The sequence below is a fragment of the Wyeomyia smithii genome, chromosome 3 (genome assembly GCF_029784165.1).
Source record: "Wyeomyia smithii strain HCP4-BCI-WySm-NY-G18 chromosome 3, ASM2978416v1, whole genome shotgun sequence".
In the NCBI taxonomy this organism is placed as follows: Eukaryota; Metazoa; Arthropoda; class Insecta; order Diptera; family Culicidae; genus Wyeomyia; species Wyeomyia smithii.
The window spans coordinates 217,489,090-217,513,914 of NC_073696.1; the positions used below are offsets into that span (position 1 = coordinate 217,489,090).

At 35.0% G+C, this 24,825-nt stretch overlaps 1 protein-coding gene across 2 annotated transcripts in view; it reads left to right on the top strand.

Moving 5' to 3' along the window:
* LOC129732346 (uncharacterized) overlaps positions 1 to 24,825 on the top strand; it is a 273,336-nt gene that overhangs the window by 93,636 nt on the left and 154,875 nt on the right. For both annotated transcript variants that reach the window (XR_008729244.1, XM_055693154.1), the window contains exons 2-3: positions 16,356 to 17,322; positions 18,123 to 18,292. Coding sequence is in view for 1 of the 2 variants with exons in the window: in XM_055693154.1 (XP_055549129.1) it covers positions 16,866 to 17,322; positions 18,123 to 18,292 (627 nt within the window). In the remaining variant the exon portion in view is untranslated. The remainder of the gene's footprint in view (positions 1 to 16,355; positions 17,323 to 18,122; positions 18,293 to 24,825) is intronic.

Below are 24,825 nucleotides of genomic sequence, written 5' to 3' on the forward strand. Positions count from 1 at the left end.
GATCGTTGTCCTACCCGCTTGTTTGTCGCATCAAATATCGATAGGCAGCATGAAACAGCATTGGGTGGTTGAGAGTGTGACAAGCAGAATATTTCCTCCAGCCGCACAGAAGCAATATGCAACACGCAACAGCATAATAAACTGTTACTTAGCTAAGAGTGATGCACCTTCTACTATCTGTTCCCATCCGATACCAATAGCAGAAGAAATCGCTTGTCGTTCAAAGCCCGACAAAATCACAGGAAGGTTGTATGCAAAGCCACGACCGCAAGGTTGAAGTAGAATACTTTTACAAGAAAGATAACCCGGCTGCTTGTGTGTCAGTCATTTTTTCTAGTAAATAAACGTTGACCGTTCATTGGCAGTATTGTAATTTCTTTTGTTTGATATTTTGAATGAAGTACATTGAATATTTTTAAATTTTGTGCAAATGAGAAGTTGAAGTGTTGCCGAATTGTAATATGCACATTCAATACGACATCATTGAACGGGAACGGAACAAAGGCTACGGTTATGCAGAAGTCGAATGCCAGCGCGAAGCGATTCGCCTTACCGTGGTGCAATGCACAGCTCTTTTTAAGGCGAAGTAGAGCTATAAATTTCAACACATTTCGTCTTGCCGAATCACATCGCGCCGTTATTTGCGTTCTGCATGACCGTAGCTAAACACTAAGCGACGCAAACACGTTATAATAGTCAGAGTATGCATGTAAATGAAGATAATTAATTTAATATCCGATGAAATGTCTGTTTATTATCTGATGAAGCTCTTATATAGGCCAAATGATGCATCCCCAATTTACAGAACCGAATACTATGAAGTATACACTGCCCCTGTTGCACTTTTTCGTTGGTTCAGCTTCCTTTCCCTATAATACATACCCTACAAATGAAAAGAAAACTATTTTGTTCTAAAACTTTTGAGAAATATTGGAAAAACGTTTTAGCGTAACTGCCAATTGGTTGCAAAAACTGGCGTCACTCCATACAAGGTGCAATTGTCTATGTTAAGTCGTTTTACTCGACTGTCTAACTACTGTCTGTTTGTCTAAGTTAAGTCGTTTACTTCGACAAATATTCCATGGAAAGGGGAAAAGGGGAAAGGGGGATTGAATTCTTGTATTGTATATTAATATTTTTACAAACACTCCGCCTCAGGAACGTCTAAAGTCACCCTGTCCTTTCCCCATACTATGCGAAAAACTTTTCCTATACTAATTTTCATACAAATTAATGTACATGCATACGTAATGCACCAATCAGAGGCACGAGTAATTCATATTCGGCAGGTTTAGCATTGTCTTGGGGCCTAAATTGAACAAAAAAAAGTTTGTTCTGGCTCTGTGCTGTCAAGTTTGCATTTTTCCTTGTAACGATTACCTACCTTAGTGTAAATGTGAGTTTTTGTGCATGTGTTTGTGTGTGTATGTGTGTGGGCTTGTATGTGTGTTTGTTCGTATTTGTCTAATTGAAACTGCCGATGGACATTAACTAACGTTTGACCGAAACACAATTTATTTACAAAACTAATTCAACTGCGAGGTAGAGTAGGAAGTAGTCGAGTTTTTACGCGAACAATCTGCGAGAAAAATGCATGTTATTCGCATAAACTGGCGTAGCGGTTTTTCTGGATTATTTACCATGGGCAGATTCGTATAATCCTTGGGGCCTCTATTCAAACATCAATCTTCATAAAATTGACAGACTATTTTGTTGAAATTGTATTTCAATATAATTATTTGAGTTAAAATAACAAAACCGCGTTTTCTTGCAATGATGGTGTTGGTTGTTACGTCAACTATGTAAACAGGGGCAGTACAGCCCTAGGAGTTGTATGAAATGATGACGTAGGACAAATATATAGACATATTGATTTTAACTCCTGTTTAACATATTTCACTGCGCCTGTTATATACCGTGTATCTTCGAAAGTTATAAAGGCTCCATTTGCTATCGTGTTTAGAACAAATATATAGTTGAATTTTCCTGATACGGAAATCACTCTGGTTCTTGATTAAATAATTTGCATTATCGATATTAGACCGATAACGGTGTTTGACTAGGTACAAAGAAACAATAAAACCGGAAAATCACTCAAGTAGCAGTGAAAATTCTTTAAACGAGAGTTATATCTTACTGCGACAAACTGTTTATAGGCAACACTACCGCTTTTTTTGGTGCCCTGGTTGTTATTTTAAAAATTATTACTGAGTAATACATGAAGTTTTACATAACCGCCAGTCGGGGTGAGATTGTGCCATCCAACTCGTGACTTGTTAGCCATTAGCCAATTTGCTCTAGTGTTGTTAGTCCCTCTCATGAGCAGCATGCAACACCTCAAGTGAGGTTCTCGTGGCTGCCGATATCACACACTGGAGTATTCTCCATTCAAGCTATTTCTCGTTCTTTCTCGCTGTCTTCCTTGCTCGCAGTCGCTCCCGAGATCATATGCACACACGCGCGCCTACTCTTTTACTCGCGTGTAGTCCCCTTCTCGTGAGCACAGTCAGCCAAGTACAATTGTTTCAAGATGCATTGCGATAGTTACGGAGAGACAAAAAAATATTTCAAATAGGGTAACGAACTACTTCGATAGCGGTTTGCTTCGGCTGGTTTTGCATTAGACTGCTATGAAAACTCACCAAAGAAGCAGTGCGATGCCCTACACGTTCCATTATGCGATACTTTACAGATTTTCCCTCACGGTCGGTTGTCGGTGCACGAAGCAAAACCAGGTAGATGAACAAAGCATTTTCGTTTTAGAGCACAGTTTTCCAAGCACTCCTTCTAGTCGAGCAATTTTAGTCAAGTACTCTTTTACAGTCGCTGAGTAGCAATACAAAAGAGTTTTTGCGTGTCGGTGCATGATTGCTGCTACTCGGGGAAACGCATAAAGAAGAAAGAGTATCTCGAAAGCGTGTATACAAAAGACTTGAGGAGCGTAGCATATGACTCGTTCTCAAGCAGAAAGGAGGAGAAAAATTTTGCTTCTCGCTCGATTTGCAACGCTGATTTGCTCTCTGCTGTGCCGGTAGCTGTGCCAGCGAAATATCCTGTTATGGTACCTCTTGCTGCCGTATGCAGAATAAAGGTCAGATGTTTTGCAGTGCCTGAAAGTTGACTCGTAATCAGCTCTTTTTTCCTGATGTCGCGTACCTCTAACAGCTATACTGTAGGCTCCACTCGCTACCGTGTGACGAACAAGAATGAAGTAGAATTTTCTACACGCAGTCTGGTGTATCGAGTTGAGCGTAGATTTTTGCAATGTAGGTGGGGCGACGCAGACTCGAGAATGAGAAACGAAACAAAACTCTTTGCTGAGTCAAACTATGTAGCCAGTGGAATTTATTCCATCCATGTTATTGTTATCCGTGCTCAGGAAACAAGGCAATAGCGAGGGAAGTGTATGGGAAAGCTCACCTATTTTCACCACTAAGCAGTAAAGTAACAGTGTTAAGCATAATAACTGTGTATATGTCTGTGTTTGTGTGTATGTGTCTCAATTGTTCTGTGTATAGTACTCAACTGTGTATAGTTCTCAATTGATTTACTAAATACATCGGGTTCCTGTTTCCCCATTTGATATTTTAATAAATATTAAAAACTAGTTGAACGTTCCCGGCGATGCTGGGGATCAAAAGTTCCAAAATTAGGAATCATTTTTTATAATTCATTGCATTATTAGCACAACTCACTTCAAAAATATTTCACATCTTATACGTCCAACATCAGTTTAAGTACTTTAACATTCTGAAAACGCACAGAACGGAAATACCCATATTGGATTGCATTTTGTGATTTGGGGATGTTTTACAGAAACTGGAAGTCGCCATTTCGGATTTCAAAATGACGTATGGAGTTCGAAAGTTTCGGAAGTATTGAAATGGTTGGCCAAATACCACTGTAGATTACTTTCCTGAAACCAGAAGTCGTTATGTTGGAAAATGTTATGTGGAGCCAGTTTCGAATATACCACACTCGGGTGATAACCGGATATTCGTTAATCGTTCACAGTGAAACCTCTTTTGATGTAACTTTTAGAAGAAAGAAATCAAAGTAAGAAGAATTTAGCGTGACCATTCATGCTTTATTCTCCTCTAATAACACAGTGCAACAATTTTTTTGCCTTGGCTTCTATGTATGATTTTTTGATGAAGTTTGATGCGAAAACAAATATCTGATATTTGTTTTTTCATCAAAATACACAAAAAAATATATATAGAAACCAAGGCAGAAGAAAAAGTCAATTTTTGTTGCACTGTGTAATCATATCTAAAGAGATAACATGTGAATTTTTATAACGAAAATGTTTGTTGATGTCCTAGGAACACGTCTGAGAAAAAGCTAACGTTTTAATCCACATAACTACGTAGAAATGTAAAAAAAATAGATTAAACCAATGAAATGCGGCCTTTTCAAACGTCCCAAGATCTAGTTTTGGAAAAAGTAAAAAAATATTTCGAATCACGTAATGTGTTACTATTCACAAAACTACGAAAACATCAGAAATGTAATTTTTTTCTGCTCGACTCGCACCAAATTAAAACATAAATTCTTCTGCAAGAAAATATTTGCAGATGTTGAAGGAACAACGAACATTTTATTGAATAAAAAAATTAATTTACAGGCGAATTGAGCTCATGCTCAAAAAGTCAAAGTTTTGCATGTATGTATAATATATATAAATTTTCAAAAGAATATTTTAATGTGTTTTTCTGTATGCTGAAAATCATCTTCTAACATACGTAGTTTTTGAAGTAATATCTCAACTTTTAGCAATAAGATACCTATTATTTTTCCTCAAATGTCTTTCCTGAACATTAACAAACATTTCAATGAAAAACAATTACATATCATAGCTTTGAATTTCGATTTAGAGGCAAATTGAGTTCAAATATTCATGATTTTGCTTGTTAAACCTAGTGTTGTGAATAATATTTCAATTTTCAGTAATCAAAAATCTGTTATTTTCACTCAAAAGTCTTTCCTGCACATAAACAAACATTTTAATGGAAAAAATTATATATCGTAGCTTTGAATTAAGATTTAGAGACAAATTGAGCCATAATATTCATGATATTGCATGTTTTGCTTAGTTTTGTGAATAATATCTCTATTTTCAGTTATCACATAACTACTTTTTTATCTCGAATGTTATTTCTGAATATCAACGAACGTTCTATTGAAAAAAAATCACGTGGCATCGCTTTGAATCCTGATTTAGAGACAAATTGAGCCTAAAACTTATGGCTTTGCATTTTTTATGTGGTTTTGTGGAGAATATTTGAATTTCAAATAATCAGATACCTATTATTTTTCCCTCAAATTTCTTTCCTAAACACAACGAACATTTTATTATAGTAAAAATCACAGATCACTGCTTCGAGTTTTGATTTAGAGACAAATTCACCAATAAAGTCATGATTTTGCATGTTTCACGTAGTTTTGTGAATAATATCTCGAGTTTTTTTAATCAGATACCTGCTATTTTTTCTCAAATGTCTTTCTTAAATATTAACGAACATTTTAATGAAAAACAGAATAACATGTCATCGCTTTGAATTTTGATTTGGGGGCGAATTAAATATAAAAAGTCATAATTTTGCATGTTTTACGTAGTTTTTCCTCAAATGTCTTTCCTGAACATTAACAAACATTTTAGTGGAAAAAGAATTATATGTCATCGCTTTGAATTTTGATTTAGAGGCAAATTTAGCACAGAAAATCATAATTATGCATGTTTTACGTAGTTTTGTGAATAATACCTCAAGTTTAAGTAATCAGATACTCGCTATTTTTCTTCAAATGTCTTTCCTGAACGTTAACAAACATTTTAATGTAAAAAAAATCACATTTCATCGCTTTAAATTTTGATTTAGAGGCAAATTCAGCATAAAAGTCATATTTTTGCTTGTTTTACGTAGTTTCGTGAATAAAATCTCAAGTTTTAGTAATCATATACTTTTGATTTTTCCCCAAATGTCTTTCTTGAACGTTAACAAACATTTTCATGTAAAAAAACCCACATGTCACCGCTTATTTTTTTGATTTAGAACGATTTTAAATGATGGTGATGACTGTACACCACAGAGACGGAGGCAATAACGTCAATAAGATCAAGAAAAAAAATGTAGTCTTTTTGCCACTTTTTTTCAAGAAATATACACCACATTTGAAGAAACAGATCGCGACCGCGAATATTACTCGTATTTTCCTGAATTTTCGAATTCTTTATCTGTCAATCAAATATCCGAATTCGAAATTCAGAACGCACTTAAAAACTTAGACGCTACGAAAGGTCCTGGACCTGACAGAATAGCTCCATTTTTTCTCAAAAACTTGGCAGAAGAACTATCTACACCTTTACTACACCTCTTTAATATGTCTCTGAAGCATGGAATTTTTCCAGAACTCTGGAAAACCTCATATTTAGTCCCAATTTTCAAATCTGGCGCTTAATCAGACATTCGTAATTATAATTAATGAAAAAATCTTTCAGCAAGTAAAAAACCAAATCACAACTCAACAGCACGGCTTTTATAAAGGCCGATCAACTACCACAAATCTTTTGGAATTCATAACTTTCACTTTGACTGTAATGGACAAAGGCAACCACGTAGAAGCTCTTTATACGGACTTTAGCAAGGCATTTGACAAAATCGACATACCTTTATTGCTCTTTAAGCTCGAAAAATACGGAATGGAAACAAAATTCTTGGAATGGCTGCAGTCATACTTAACAAAGAGAACACAAATAGCTTCTCAAACCCAATAGAAGTAACTTCAAGGTTCTCACCTGGACCCTCTTCTTTTTATATTATACGTGAATGATATTTCCTTTCTTCTCAAATCAATACGTGTGCTTATATATGCTGACGACATGAAGCTCTTTATAGAAATAATCAATGCAGAAGACTTCGAAATATTCCAGAATGAAATTAATGTATTCTACACTTGGTGCAACAAAAGTCTATTGCAACTCAACATCAAAAAATGTAATTCAATAGCATTCAGCAGAAAAACAGTAACACCACCTACAAACATTTTCTTAGGAAACCAACCAGTAAAAAAATGCAAAATCGTAAGGGACCTAGGCGTAATCTTAGACTCCAAACTTACATTCATAGAACATTATAATACAATTATCAACAAAGCAAATAGTATGCTGGGCTTTATAAAACGCTTCGGCCACAATTTTCAAGACCCATATACAATCAAACTATTATATATTACATACGTCCGACCAATTCTGGAATACTGTAGCATTGTATGGAATCCCTATATTGTAACACATGAAGAACGCATTGAATCTGTCCAAACAATTTCTTTTGTACGCGCTTCGTAAGCTAAATTGGACAGCATTTCCTTTACCATCATATGAAGCACGCTGCATGCTTATAGACATACAAGCACTTAAAGAACGCCGCGAACCTTCAATGCTTTATTTTATCAATGACATTATTTCTCAACGCGTGCAATCTTCTAAATTATTATCGCAACTAAATTTTTATGCACCCAGTCGTCAATTAAGAAATCGTAAAATATTTTCGGAAAACTCTCACAGAACTAACTACTCAAAAAATGGCCCAATAAATCGCATGATGCGTCACTATAATCAGCACTGCGGAAATATCGACATCACTATGGGCAGAAATCAAATCAAAAAACGACTAACTACTGGAAATAATGTATAGAATATAAGAAAACATTGTATTATTATAACTGTAGTCTACATTTGCTTGACGAAAAATAAATAAATAAAGATCTTGTAGTCGGCAAGCTTCGAGATCATGTAGGACCAGACAAAAAAAGCGTTACGGAATTCCATTTTTATATAGTAGATTCACGAAAATTCCAGAATGTGTGGAATTTGAACGAACTTATTTCTGGTTTTAAGTTCGTTCAATCGCCACGTTGCTCTGAAATAGTTATTATCATATGTATTAGTATAAGTCGTACAAGACCAGGCTCTCATCTTGCCATTTTTTCATCATTCATTTTTTTATAACTCTAGATGCCAATCGAATATTTCGATAGTAAATTACTAAATTTATGCGTACGTTTCGTGAGGGCAGTATACATTGAGGATAGTGTAGTGGCAAAACCGGCCTTTTATTTTCAACAAACACAACCTGTCGCTGATCGCTTTCCACTTGATCAGTCGACTCTGCATCCTGTCCAGCACTATAAAGCCGGTTACCAGCTCATTGACTGTGCCGCTGCTCCGGTAGTACTGTGCGCTGCGACCACAAATCCTCCGTACCTTCTCTCCTTTCCGGCAAAGCTCCTGCCGCGCAACGATGTTGAAGTGGCGGGGTTCTAGCTGATCCAGTAGAATCCGGTCGCCAGCCGGGCTGTTCAGCGATCTACAGTTCCATGTACCGAGCTTCAAATCATCGTCCTTATTTCGTCGCCTAGGTCGTTGCCGATTGTTCCGGTCCGTATTCAATTCTTGATTGTTCGTGATATTTTAATTTCAGCATGCTACCTTGGGCTGCGGATGCCTCGTCTCGCGTCGGGGCTGCCGTCTTGGGTGTAGCTGGCGAGACACCGCATTTCGTAATTCAGCCGTGCTTTGAACCACACTGGGGTCTATTTTATGCCAACTAGTACGGGTGTACGCTGGTACACACTGCCCAGCCATTTACCAACCAAGACGAGTGGATGGAGGGAGTCGTCTGCCCTATCTACAAGAAAGGCGACATGCTTGAGTGCCGCAACTACCGCGGTATCTCGCTAATCAATGCCGCCTACAAAATACTCTCACAGATCCTACTCCGTCGTCTATCACCATTAACCAGGCGGTTTGTGGGCCAGTGCCAAGCGGGTTACATGGGAGCTCGAGCCACCACGGACCAGATCTTCTAGATCCGACAGATCTTATAGAAATGTCGCGAGTACAACGTGCTCACACATCACGTCTTCATCGACTTCACGGCGGCCTACGATACCGTCGACCGTGAACAGCTATGGCAGATCATGCACGACAACGGATTTCCGGATAAACTGACTCGACTGATCAAGGCCACCGTGGCGCAAGTGATGTGCTACGTGCGTATTTCGGAGATACTCTCGAGCCGCTTTGAAGCCAGAAGCATCGGACTGCGAATAAATGCGTCGAAAACGAAATACATGCGTGCGAGAGGCTCGATGGAGAGCCACATCAGCCTCCCAACTCAAGTCTCTGTAGACGGCGATGAGCTTGAGATGGCCGAAGAGCTCGTGTATTAAGGGTCACTGGTGACCGCCGACTATAACATTAGCAAAGAGATTCAGAGACGCATCCAGGCTGGAGATCGTGCCTACTTTTCACTTCGGAAGACACTTCAATCGAGTCGAGTGCGACGACGCACGAAGTTGGCACTGTACAAAACTCTGATAAGACCGGTAGTTCTCTACAGAATCGATACAACAACGCTTCTCGCGGAGGACCTTAACGCCCATGGAGTTTTCAACCGAAAAGTGCTGCGGACTATCTACGGTGGAGTACAGACGGACGACGAAGAATGGCGACAGCGCATGAGCTGCACGCGCTACTTGGAGAGAACCACATTGCACACCTGGCGAAAGTCAGTAGGTTGCGGTGGGCCGGTCACGTCGTAAGGATGCCGGACGGCAACCCTGTGAAATCACTTCTCTTCAGCAACCCTACCGGCACCAGAAATAAAGGGGCGCAGCGTGCCCGATGGCTCGAACAGATCGAAGGAGACTTGCGCGTGATAAGACGCCTGGGGAACTGGCGAAACACAGCCCAAATCCGAGCAGCATGGTGACAACTTCTTGATACAGAACGAGCCACCACGGCTCTCGTCTGATTGGTAAGGTAAGGTAAATTACTAAATTATGAATATTTTCAAATGACAACAATAATTTCGTCCTTCTATGGACTGCAGCAGAATTAAATGGAAACTTTACCAATTTTCAATATTCAAACCAGTTCTACTTAGATGCTTAGTTAAAATATACTAAAAACAGTGAAAGTAAAATAGTATACTTGGTGAGTGTTATAACTAAAGAAAAATAGAAAGGGGAAAAGACAAATAAAAGATAAATGGAGAGTAGATAAAATATGGAGAAGAAGTGGAATAAATATAGAAAGAGAGAGAGAACACATAAGAGAGAATGCAAAAGAGATAGAAAGAAACAGTGAGAGAAAGGAAGAGAACGAGCTAGAAGAACAAAAAGGTAAAGAGAGAGGAGAGAGAGACTGAGATAGAGAGATCATTTCGATTGGAAGGCTCCAACAATCTTCAAAATGTTAAATATCTTCAAAAAGTTAGATAATTTTGAGGAACCCAAGAGTTTTATTTGCGCATGAGAACACAAAATCAGATAATGCGTTATTCAAAAAACAGGTGCATCAAATCGTGATATAACCAGGGCTGTCATTTGCACACTCATTGCGCTCAGTGTGTTAATTTTACGTCAATGCACAATAAGAACGGTACCTGCGCATTTCGACAACCAACAGGCATATTGAGAAAGAGCGAAAACGAAATCACTATGAAAGATATCACCAAGTGAGAAATATTTCAAGAGAGGAAGAACGTAAACAATACTTTGTGCAGCTTTTTGTGACACATTGTGTGAGTACAAAGAGCTTCAGTTTGAGCGGTTTGCGTTGCGTTGCGGGTAGAAAAAATAGTAGAGAAAAGAAACCAAGAAATTGATTTTTCGAAATTTTTCAGCCGAAACAAATGGATTTCGGAAAATATAAGAAGAATTTGAGAAGGAGAGGGAAGTAGACTAGTGTACAAGGGCCATATACATTTTTGAGAATTCATTTGAACATGATTCTCAATGGCGTGGACGTGTTTCTTAGGAAATATTATGCATGTTCAGACATGTTACTGTCCCGGTATTCATATACAAGCGCTACATGCATTCACTACTGATACTGTTCATTAGGGTGGTAATGACTTGAATGGCAGAAAGTTGTCCTTAATCGCATTCAGAAGTTCGCTCAGTCGAAAAGTGAAGCATTGACCGCTTTAAGCCATCTCTTCCCGGAGTCCGATTGAGCTGAAATTGAATAAATTTTTTGAGTAGACGAAACTGTTGAGCTTTATTGATAAACGAGACTTGAAGGTCTCATTTTCCTATACGTTCCACTGGCCGCAGCTCAAAATTTTTTTATTCCAAGAAAGTCGACTTTTTGAATTTTTGTTCATGGATAACACCAAATCTCGACGTTTCATGCATTTTTAAGACATTTGGCATCAAACATTCTTGATATTGACAAATTTATGAACTACCAGTGCATATTTTTCATCGGTCAAAAAATAATGCTAACATGTTCCCGAAGTTTATTTTAGCTGAAGTTTAGTATGGGGACTTTTTTCGAAGACAAAACTTTTGAGCCCTACTCCTAAACGAAATTCGAAATTGGAATCGTTATACCAAAATGAACATACCGCGTAGGAAATGGAATAATTACACCGCACCAATACATCCAACATTAAGAAGGCCGAGTAAATTATGTGCCAAAAAAACAACATAAACCAATATTAGCATACATATAAATGTCATAGATTATTGCACACGTTAGTCAAATCCGATAATCATTGCCCCAAGCAACACACAAAGAAAGGCACAATGTGTGGTGTCGCACATTTGGGCAAATGCACAAAGAGTACTCAGTCGTATTTTTTTGGTGCGAAAAAATGCAAAAGAGCGAATGGGGAAAAGAGAACACAAAAGAAATATCGGGAGTGACACACATGGTTTAATGGCAAATGTGTTGTGTACAAATTTGTGTAGCTTTGTCTGCACTGAGGTGAATTCCAGTCCTGGATATAACACATATAAGCAACATACTAACACACGTTCACAAACACTTGCAAAAATTGTTCAATTCGTCGAATTGAGTCGATTGGTAAGTTTTATTGATAGGGTTCATTTTTTTCGTTTATCGATTTTTTTTTATTTTACCATTAACAACAATTAGTGTATCTCAGTGGTTGGCACATGGCTGAACACGTGTAACTTGAGACCCTAATGTGGCCATTCACCTCTTTCCAGCCACTCCTATCCCAATTTCCACGTGGTGCCGACCGGAATACGAGTAACCTTAGCGGAGATCGGGTAACCAACCTCCGGTGGAAACTATGGTCGTATGCTGACTGGGAAAGGGGTCGTACGCGGCTGTATCCCCCTATTAGGGGCGGCGTACAACAGCGTCTAACCCGGAGCGGGCGGCTGAATTATGGAATGCTGTATCCCGCCAGCTACACCTAAAATGGCAGCCCCATCATCAGGATGTAGATATCGCGACCCTGGTAAGGTAGCATACCGAAACCTTTCTTCAACCACGAACAACGAAATTAGAAATACGGAATGGATCCATCGGCAAAGACCTAGGCTATAAACACGGGAAAAGATTAAGGTAAACGATTGGAAATTGGGTACTTGGAACGTCCGATCTCTCAATGAACCAGCGCCGGCTGGCTTGCTTGCTCGAGAACTACAGCGACAGGGAGTCGAAATCGCAGCGATTCAGGAGAAACGGTGGCCAAATTCCGTGCAGTATACCCTATTGCACGCACTTCTTTCAAGTACCACATCTACTACAGTGGCGGCAAAGTAGCGGAACGGGGAGTCAGTTTGTGTAGTAGTGCTGGGAAATCAGAAAACAAGAGTCATCCGGTGGAGGCCCGTAAATGACCGTATATGCTTGTTGAGGATTGAGGGCGAATTCTTCAACTACAGTTTAATCAACGACAATTCCGATGAAGTCAAAGATGAGTTCTATGACAAGCTTAAGCGAATCTATGACTAGTGCCCAAAACACGACGTGAAAGTCGTCATCGGAGACGCAAACGCACAGGTTGGGAGGGAAGAATTCTTCCGTCCGATCATTGGAAGGCATAGCCTCCACTCGTCAACCAATGAAAACGGCCTGAGGCTGATAAACTTTGCCACGGCCAGAGGAATGGCCATATGTAGCTCCTATTTTCCACGTTTGAATATTCGAAAACACACCTGGAGGCATCCAAATCGGTCACGTACTGATTGACGGTCGGCACATTTCGGATGTTTGAACATTGACTCTGACCATAATGGTCTTGTCGTTTGAAAGATCCGCGCACGGTTGTCGGACGTGCTGAAATCTCGCACAGAGAGTATGACGCGTTTCAGCATTCAGCGGTTGAAAGCTGATGGCATGGCAGTAGAATACGTCAGAGAGCTGGTTGAACGGATCGCAAAACAGCAGGAGGAAGGAGTGGAAGACATAAATGGGCTGTGGAGCAGTATTCACGGCGCCATTCAAACGACTGCGAGAGAGGTGGTAGGTACGACGCGTGGAAGACAGCCTAATGGCTGGTTCGATGCCGAGTGCCGGAGAGCGACAGAAAAGAAGAACCGTGCCAGGAGCCGCATGCTTACTGCGGCTACGCGTCAGAACAGAGAGAGGCACAGGGGTGCAAGAGCTGCCGAAAATAGAGCCCGCCGTGGGAACGCCGTGGGACTGAAGCAGGGGGATGCGCTTTCAAACTTACTGTTCAACATCGCTCTTGAAGGTGCAGTACGAAGAGCAAACGTGGAAAGAAACGGTACGATCATGATCTCACATGCTTCTTGGATTTGCGGACAACGTCGATATCATCGGTATCAACCGTGAGGCCGTGAAGGAGGCCTTCGTAGCTTTTAAGAGAGGAGCAGCGAGATTAGGACTTGTCATTAGCTCTGCCAAAACGAAATACACGGTAGCTGGCAGAGAGCGTGGGAGTCCCCGTTGTGTTGGTGCTGAGGTGGAGATAGATGGGGAACGATTTGAAGTGATTGACGAATTCGTTTATCTTGGTACGCTTGTGACATGTGACAACGATATAAGCCGTGAAGTGAAACGACGAGTTGCATCTGCGAACAAGGCCTTCTACGGACTACGTAACTAGCAAATGTCCCGTAGTTTGCAAACTTGCACAAAACTAGAGCTGTATAGGACGCTGATACTCCCGGTGGCCCTTTACGGACATGAAGCATGGACGCTGAAGGAAGCTGATCGACGGGTGCTCGGAGTTTTTGAGCGTAAAGTTCTACGATCGATACTTGGCGGTAAACTAGAAGATGGAGTGTGGTGCAGATGCATGAACCACGAGTTGTACCAGGTATACAAATATGCTGATATAGTAAAGGTAATACAGCGGGGCAGGCTTCAGTGGGCTGGACATGTAGCCAGAATGCCTGACGATAGAGCCGCCAAAACTATCTTCAGTAGAGAACCAGGAAGAAGCTGTCGACTCCGTGGTAGGCCTCGCACACGGTGGATGTGCGCGGTGGAAGAGGATGCACGATCTGCTGGTGTACGAGGAGACTGAAGAACGGCTGCCCCAGACAAAAGAAGCTGGACATCTCTAATTCGTTCGGCCCTACACCGGTGAACGGTCCGTTAGCCAACAAAGTCTAAGTCTTAAGTCTAAGTGTATCTTAGTGGTACAGCCGAAACAAGGGTTTTAGGGTTCAAACCCCTCTCATAACCATTGATTTTTAGTTTGTTTTCAATAGTAGGTTTCTGTATTACTGTTTAGTAGAATGCCAGTCGATAATATGGGAAAATTTTATCTCCAAATTTCGTTAAGCGTTAAGCTTCGTCTTCTCGAGAAAAAGGCTAAGTTAATCTTTATGGCCTTTGCCAGAGACTTTTAATACACCATTCGCCTACGTGCGTATAAAAAAACGGCCGCCCGGATTCAAGTCTATTGCTAGATAGATTTTAATAAACAAATCCTACTGACACCTAAACTACAGAAACCCCGGAGAGGAACAATTTTTTTGAATTTTTCTTTTTGTTCTTCTCTAGTTATTTTATTCTTGTCTTTGAAAACTTTATCACTATTCTTTTTTTTGTTATCTACTTATTTCGTTGACATCCGGTCGTCGTTTCTTCCACGGGAAATAAGGTGTCTAGTATCAGCACTTTGTTCCAACAAAGGAATGTCGGAATAATATACTATTTCAGGCTGGCTGGATGGTTGTATCGAATGTCTGTCTATCTGTGGGAATAGGATTTTGTTACTGTACCTGGTTCTAGAAAAGAAGCAGCTGCACGCATGAACTGGAATATCGCTAATAGTAGCAAGAAAACACTTTCACGTTGTTCTCTATGTTCCATATTTTTCCATACTCATATTTCTACTACAACGCAACCTGTATTGAGAGTGAGTAACGTGAGCACGCTAAACCATTGTTTCTCTAATCCCGTTTTGTTACATGATAGTCATTGATTCAGGCTACTCTCCAGCTGCTTCACTCGCCAACATTCTCAACATTCACATTTTTTATCAAAATCAAACCAAGCGTAACATCCTTATCTAGAATTATTTTAACTCCTTTTTGCTCAAATGACGAATTCCAGAATGCAAAAAAACATTCTGAATAACCATAGTTTTACCTTGAAGAGTTTTAACAAAACACCGAAAATCTCTTTAGAATCTTTTATGAAAACTTTCGTACGACCTAATGTTTCGGAATATGTACGTCCAATTATTTATTTTTGTACAGACGAAATGGAACATACAATGGGGAGTACAATAAAAAGAGAGAATGTCGCAAAAAGTGCTCTCGCGTAAAAACACGCGTGAAATAAAATTAGAAAAAAAAACATACTTTCCTCAGAGGCCCCGAGGAGCAAAGCGCAGTCGAGCCTAAAACAAACGGAATATCTTCTTTCTTCGACCGCCACCCATAAATCTCTCAACCAGACCAATTAATGCGGACATGGGTGTGTGCCAAATCAGCTCCCCCACACATATATGTCACGAAGCAAAAAAATAAAACTCTTCCAGTTGAACGATATCACCGAACTTTTCTTCGGTGCGTCGAACCAGCAAAGAGCCCAAAAAAGTAACTTTGCCAACACACTTCAACGTCAACGCTGAACACTGATATGTTATTCAATATGGGTGGCAATTCAGTAAAAAAGCACATAGTTCATTCATATCGAAGCTTCAAGTAAACAACATGAAGCTTGATAACTAACAATATCGTTCCTGCGTCAACAAAGGTTCAAAAAGCATTTGCGTGAAGTTTTGTGTTTTGAAAGTATTGATTAATGATAGACCAGAGATTTGTTCAATTTCAGATGAGCCTGACGATTAATGCTAATAAAATTCAGAAACACTACTGATATGATTTCTAACACATGTTTACTAAACTCTCGTGATAGGAAGGCGTTATGTTTTGAGTTTGTTTATCGTGGTATACTTTTTCGGTTGATTTACTGGAAATTGCTCGTGTTGTCGGATCTTCCCACAACTCAAATTCAAGCAACTTGAGAATGACATATCTGAAACAATATCGAATTCTCCTATGTAACATTTTCGCTTATCGCTACTGTTTTTTTCGCTATTTTTCAGATGGCATCACACGATAACAGTCCCATCAAGTGCCAGCGGAGAGATTGGAATAAATAAAACTCGGCGAAGTATTATTACTTAACTTCGAATGCCGCCATTTCAGCGAACCGATCGGCAATATTTTCTTAGCACAGAATGTGTAAACAGCCGTGGGAGTTTTCGTGCTGACAAGCGACCGAATTTCGAGACAGCTTTAGGTTGCAACATACACAATCGTTCAATCTGATCCGCTTGAGGCTAGGAAGGAATGCTGGAGAAACGAATAACAAAGACCCGCTATTGAGTGTTAACAATCCGTCGGTATAATTGCAAACAATGAAACGCAAATTCCGCCGAAAGACTAGTGCTGGTACCGAATTTGCTGACAATGGTCGAACCTAGCATAACGAAATCATGTCGGTTTTTGCGCTTCTTACCCAAACCCAAACCATCTCCACGGCAGGGGCGGCAATAAAAATATCGTAATCATTTGAAAGCGCCAGTGCAATCCCAGTCGTCATAATTTTCCACATGAGGCTCTCGGAACGAGGTGCTGCTCCCAGCCAAAGACTGCTGACTCCCGCAGTTTTCCCTGTTCTCACCACCACCGTCCTAGTCATTTGTGGTCTTTTCAGAGTGCTGCTGCCAACTGAGGCACGTGTTCTATTGTTCACGCCGAATCGTGGCCAGTGGCATAGTGAATCTGATGCTGTTGCTCCTGCAAGCACCCTAAGAAACGGTAACAGCAGCACTAGTAGCGATATCAGTGTTATTGTACAAGCTACACAGAACTCGAGTACCGAAATGCGGCCAGCACAGTCACAGTCGGGTGAGGTCCTGGTGGTGATAGTGGTGGCAGCGCATCAGTCCTCACCGACCAGCATTGAGACATATCAAAGCGAATTTCAAGATTTTGTGAAACTATTTCTCACCAGCAAGGAGGACTGTGAAGTCAGCCAAAGACGGGTTCGCTTTCGGTACTGGAAAGGTAGGATTATATAATTTCATTTTATTATAACCGATTCAAAGTGGATAGAAGGTCCTGCTTAACATTGTAAATGTTCAATTAGAAAATGGAGTAGAAAGCAACACACAGTGCGAATGGATGCTGCAGAATTAGAGCGCTTGTAATTAGACTGGTTGAAAGCAGCTTTTAACTGTTCACTTTGTGCTTTGAGTGCTAGAGTTAAACTTTCATTCATATTTAAATTGGTGCCTCTTCTTTTTGAATAGATCCATACTCATATAAGAAGTCAGATACATACGTTTTTCGCAATTTAAACTGATTACTCAATCAAAACCCATGTAAACCGAATAATTCGATGTGAAAATTTTCATCAGCAAACATCTCAATCCGAACATCAGTACTGAAAAATAAATTAAGTTTTATTAATATTAATTTTATAGACTTAATGCATTTACCGGCGGCGCTCAACTGTGACAAAATAGAATATCGTTCGCTCCATTCAACATCCTATCGAATTATGCTCGAATCACAATCTCCCACCCGGATTTGTCTCTCTCTCTCTCTCTCTCTCTCTCTCTCTCTCTCTCTCTCTCGCTGTCCCTTGTTCAGCAGAGTATAGTTGCGTATATTTAGGTATAGAGATAGAATCCATTTCGCACTGGTTGAGCTGCCATGGCCAAGTCCATCAAGTCATAACATGACGTGAAGCAAGAAAAGCCTTAATCCAGTTCAATTTTCCTCGTCCATCGTGAAATGAAATGTGACTTGATTCTCCTTTTTTTATTTCATACACTCTCTTTCTCTCCGTTTCCATTCAACAGATATGGTCAGTTTCGACCGCTGGCTGTCGGACCCGTTCGTCTCGACGGTGCTCTATACGGCTCCGCACGACGGAAATGACAGTTTCATAGGATACTGTGACAGCTTATCGAAACACTTGTCCGAGCTGTACCGGAAGACGGTGCTTTTCTGGCCTTGTCCTCGGATGAAGGTAAGTTATAAGATCGATGCGTAGTCTGTAGCGTTTTAGTTCGTTCGATTTGACAGTGATACGGGATGCATTGGATTGGCCATTGAACGATGCAGAGATGGGAAAAAAATAAGAGCTTGCCAGGCACGGTGTATCATTGACAAATTGTTGGAGAGAAAAAATCAAGAGGTTTCTCTGTGCTCCGTTTGATTTCATTTCTAAGTGAAAAATGCTGCCGCATCAGAATTTCTGCCTATGGCTTCAAACAAATTGTAAAGCGTAACACATCCTTAGTGCCTGGTGGGAAATTTCTACAACGTAATCAAATTGGACTTGTCATACTTTATCCCCAACTGATAAAACTTCAAGAAATATGTTCTATCACTTCCAGCATCGGCAGTTTATTTTGACTATAATGGCAGACTCCAGGCAGGTAGCAAAAACAAACTTTGTCATCCCTTCAAAATAAGCCAAAAAAGGAGCAAAAATACGAGAAAAATAAACAGCGCCTGGAGGTAATTCAGGTCGGCAACCCTCACACGAACACACTCTTTCCCCCATCAAATGATAAGAACATTCTCTTTTGTGTTCGTCAAGTCGAGAAATAAAGACTCTGTTTTACAACACAGCAAAAAACCACCACAATACTAAACTGGAACATAACTCCCATCGAGCTACCATTATGATCAATTTATAAGAGAAACATTCAAGTCGAAATGAAATACTTTATGCCGCATCGAACTCGTCACCGAAACAGTCTGCGACAACACAATGCTGCAGCTATTCCACACGCGCAGCACAGCGCACAAGAAACTCCTAACATTCCGTCACGTTATATCCCACCAAGTTTTTCATTCGGAGATTTCTCCCTTCTTTGCTCTAGATTAGATAAGGCACAAAAAAGGAAGACTCATCCTTTCCACCACAGAGGACCGTAACGAAAGGAGACCCTCTCCGAATCAGGGGCTGCGTGCTGTCAACGAATGGCATAAACCTGTCGCAGCTCTCGTTATGCTAATGGTCTAATCTATTACGAAGTATCTTTAGAAATCCTCGTTTTCAATTTGGAGCGAACAGTGCGAAGTGAAGACGCCAGTCGCATAGCAAATCGATTCGGCCCCATGCCGCGTGGAGCGATTTTTCGGTCTATTTCCGTTGATGTTCATTGTGTGACTTTGCAGTTTGACACGCTATTGATTGCAAACGTTACAAATCGCTTTGGGTATCGAACGGGGACTGAGAACTGGTTTAAATTCATTTACGTTTGTGGATTAATATTTCAAAACCTGTCAGTCGATGCCCCGTATCTCGTATAAAAATTAACTTCTTTATACTTTGTGTACTATAGACCTCTCCCAGCTGGTCTCGAGGTACGATGCTGGTCGAATGTTCGAATCACCCGGCTCGAAAGAACGCTTAGTATCAGCAGGAACCTAAAATTTCACAAATGTAATGTACACTAATGGAATCTTTGCATAGTAAAAAGACGGCCAAGTTCCAATAGCGGAACTAGGCATCAGTTTTTTGCTTTGTATGTTGAAAATTTTGCGAAGCACAACCAGTTTTCGATTTCACAAAATTTTATGTTTTGTTATTTGTATTTTGTGCTTTGTATTTTGTATTTTGTATTTTGTATTTGATATTTTGTATTTTGTATTTTGTATTTTGTATTTTGTATTTTGTATTCTGTATTTTGTATTTTGTATTTTGTATTTTGTATTTTGTATTTTGTATTTTGTATTTCGTATTTTGTATTTTGTATTTTGTATTTTGTATTTTGTATTTTGTATTTTGTATTTTGTATTTTGTATTTTGTATTTTGTATTTTGTATTTTGTATTTTGTATTTTGTATTTTGTATTTTGTATTTTGTATTTTGTATTTTGTATTTTGTATTTTGTATTTTGTATTTTGTATTTTGTATTTTGTATTTTGTATTTTGTATTTTGTATTTTGTATTTTGTATTTTGTATTTTGTATTTTGTATTTTGTATTTTGTATTTTGTATTTTGTATTTTGTATTTTGTATTTTGTATTTTGTATTTTGTATTTTGTATTTTGTATTTTGTATTTTGTATTTTGTATTTTGTATTTTGTATTTTGTATTTTGTATTTTGTATTTTGTATTTTGTATTTTGTATTTTGTATTTTGTATTTTGTATTTTGTATTTTGTATTTTGTATTTTGTATTTTGTATTTTGTATTTTGTATTTTGTATTTTGTATTTTGTATTTTGTATTTTGTATTTTGTATTTTGTATTTTGTATTTTGTATTTTGTATTTTGTATTTTGTATTTTGTATTTTGTATTTTGTATTTTGTATTTTGTATTTTGTATTTTGTATTTTGTATTTTGTATTTTGTATTTTGTATTTTGTATTTTGTATTTTGTATTTTGTATTTTGTATTTTGTATTTTGTATTTTGTATTTTGTATTTTGTATTTTGTATTTTGTATTTTGTATTTTGTATTTTGTATTTTGTATTTTGTATTTTGTATTTTGTATTTTGTATTTTGTATTTTGTATTTTGTATTTTGTATTTTGTATTTTGTATTTTGTATTTTGTATTTTGTATTTTGTATTTTGTATTTTGTATTTTGTATTTTGTATTTTGTATTTTGTATTTTGTATTTTGTATTTTGTATTTTGTATTTTGTATTTTGTATTTTGTATTTTGTATTTTGTATTTTGTATTTTGTATTTTGTATTTTGTATTTTGTATTTTGTATTTTGTATTTTGTATTTTGTATTTTGTATTTTGTATTTTGTATTTTGTATTTTGTATTTTGTATTTTGTATTTTGTATTTTGTATTTTGTATTTTGTATTTTGTATTTTGTATTTTGTATTTTGTATTTTGTATTTTGTATTTTGTATTTTGTATTTTGTATTTTGTATTTTGTATTTTGTATTTTGTATTTTGTATTTTGTATTTTGTATTTTGTATTTTGTATTTTGTATTTTGTATTTTGTATTTTGTATTTTGTATTTTGTATTTTGTATTTTGTATTTTGTATTTTGTATTTTGTATTTTGTATTTTGTATTTTGTATTTTGTATTTTGTATTTTGTATTTTGTATTTTGTATTTTGTATTTTGTATTTTGTATTTTGTATTTTGTATTTTGTATTTTGTATTTTGTATTTTGTATTTTGTATTTTGTATTTTGTATTTTGTATTTTGTATTTTGTATTTTGTATTTTGTATTTTGTATTTTGTATTTTGTATTTTGTATTTTGTATTTTGTATTTTGTATTTTGTATTTTGTATTTTGTATTTTGTATTTTGTATTTTGTATTTTGTATTTTGTATTTTGTATTTTGTATTTTGTATTTTGTATTTTGTATTTTGTATTTTGTATTTTGTATTTTGTATTTTGTATTTTGTATTTTGTATTTTGTATTTTGTATTTTGTATTTTGTATTTTGTATTTTGTATTTTGTATTTTGTATTTTGTATTTTGTATTTTGTATTTTGTATTTTGTATTTTGTATTTTGTATTTTGTATTTTGTATTTTGTATTTTGTATTTTGTATTTTGTATTTTGTATTTTGTATTTTGTATTTTGTATTTTGTATTTTGTATTTTGTATTTTGTATTTTGTATTTTGTATTTTGTATTTTGTATTTTGTATTTTGTATTTTGTATTTTGTATTTTGTATTTTGTATTTTGTATTTTGTATTTTGTATTTTGTATTTTGTATTTTGTATTTTGTATTTTGTATTTTGTATTTTGTATTTTGTATTTTGTATTTTGTATTTTGTATTTTGTATTTTGTATTTTGTATTTTGTATTTTGTATTTTGTATTTTGTATTTTGTATTTTGTATTTTGTATTTTGTATTTTGTATTTTGTATTTTGTATTTTGTATTTTGTATTTTGTATTTTGTATTTTGTATTTTGTATTTTGTATTTTGTATTTTGTATTTTGTATTTTGTATTTTGTATTTTGTATTTTGTATTTTGTATTTTGTATTTTGTATTTTGTATTTTGTATTTTGTATTTTGTATTTTGTATTTTGTATTTTGTATTTTGTATTTTGTATTTTGTATTTTGTATTTTGTATTTTGTATTTTGTATTTTGTATTTTGTATTTTGTATTTTGTATTTTGTATTTTGTATTTTGTATTTTGTATTTTGTATTTTGTATTTTGTATTTTGTATTTTGTATTTTGTATTTTGTATTTTGTATTTTGTATTTTGTATTTTGTATTTTGTATTTTGTATTTTGTATTTTGTATTTTGTATTTTGTATTTTGTATTTTGTATTTTGTATTTTGTATTTTGTATTTTGTATTTTGTATTTTGTATTTTGTATTTTGTATTTTGTATTTTGTATTTTGTATTTTGTATTTTGTATTTTGTATTTTGTATTTTGTATTTTGTATTTTGTATTTTGTATTTTGTATTTTGTATTTTGTATTTTGTATTTTGTATTTTGTATTTTGTATTTTGTATTTTGTATTTTGTATTTTGTATTTTGTATTTTGTATTTTGTATTTTGTATTTTGTATTTTGTATTTTGTATTTTGTATTTTGTATTTTGTATTTTGTATTTTGTATTTTGTATTTTGTATTTTGTATTTTGTATTTTGTATTTTGTATTTTGTATTTTGTATTTTGTATTTTGTATTTTGTATTTTGTATTTTGTATTTTGTATTTTGTATTTTGTATTTTGTATTTTGTATTTTGTATTTTGTATTTTGTATTTTGTATTTTGTATTTTGTATTTTGTATTTTGTATTTTGTATTTTGTATTTTGTATTTTGTATTTTGTATTTTGTATTTTGTATTTTGTATTTTGTATTTTGTATTTTGTATTTTGTATTTTGTATTTTGTATTTTGTATTTTGTATTTTGTATTTTGTATTTTGTATTTTGTATTTTGTATTTTGTATTTTGTATTTTGTATTTTGTATTTTGTATTTTGTATTTTGTATTTTGTATTTTGTATTTTGTATTTTGTATTTTGTATTTTGTATTTTGTATTTTGTATTTTGTATTTTGTATTTTGTATTTTGTATTTTGTATTTTGTATTTTGTATTTTGTATTTTGTATTTTGTATTTTGTATTTTGTATTTTGTATTTTGTATTTTGTATTTTGTATTTTGTATTTTGTATTTTGTATTTTGTATTTTGTATTTTGTATTTTGTATTTTGTATTTTGTATTTTGTATTTTGTATTTTGTATTTTGTATTTTGTATTTTGTATTTTGTATTTTGTATTTTGTATTTTGTATTTTGTATTTTGTATTTTGTATTTTGTATTTTGTATTTTGTATTTTGTATTTTGTATTTTGTATTTTGTATTTTGTATTTTGTATTTTGTATTTTGTATTTTGTATTTTGTATTTTGTATTTTGTATTTTGTATTTTGTATTTTGTATTTTGTATTTTGTATTTTGTATTTTGTATTTTGTATTTTGTATTTTGTATTTTGTATTTTGTATTTTGTATTTTGTATTTTGTATTTTGTATTTTGTATTTTGTATTTTGTATTTTGTATTTTGTATTTTGTATTTTGTATTTTGTATTTTGTATTTTGTATTTTGTATTTTGTATTTTGTATTTTGTATTTTGTATTTTGTATTTTGTATTTTGTATTTTGTATTTTGTATTTTGTATTTTGTATTTTGTATTTTGTATTTTGTATTTTGTATTTTGTATTTTGTATTTTGTATTTTGTATTTTGTATTTTGTATTTTGTATTTTGTATTTTGTATTTTGTATTTTGTATTTTGTATTTTGTATTTTGTATTTTGTATTTTGTATTTTGTATTTTGTATTTTGTATTTTGTATTTTGTATTTTGTATTTTGTATTTTGTATTTTGTACTTTGTATTTTGTATTTTGTATTTTGTATTTTGTATTTTGTATTTTGTATTTTGTATTTTGTATTTTGTATTTTGTATTTTGTATTTTGTATTTTGTATTTTGTATTTTGTATTTTGTATTTTGTATTTTGTATTTTGTATTTTGTATTTTGTATTTTGTATTTTGTATTTTGTATTTTGTATTTTGTATTTTGTATTTTGTATTTTGTATTTTGTATTTTGTATTTTGTATTTTGTATTTTGTATTTTGTATTTTGTGTTTTGTATTTTGTATTTTGTATTTTGTATTTTGTATTTTGTATTTTGTATTTTGTATTTTGTATTTTGTATTTTGTATTTTGTATTTTGTATTTTGTATTTTGTATTTTGTATTTTGTATTTTGTATTTTGTATTTTGTATTTTGTATTTTGTATTTTGTATTTTGTATTTTGTATTTTGTATTTTGTATTTTGTATTTTGTATTTTGTATTTTGTGTTTTGTATTTTGTATTTTGTATTTTGTATTTTGTATTTTGTATTTTGTATGTTGTGTTTTGTGTTTTGTGTTTTGTATTTTGTATTTTGTATTTTGTATTTTGTATTTTGTATTTTGTATTTTGTATTTTGTATTTTGTATTTTGTATTTTGTATTTTGTATTTTGTATTTTGTATTTTGTATTTTGTATTTTGTATTTTGTATTTTGTGTTTTGTGTTTTGTATTTTGTATTTTGTATTTTG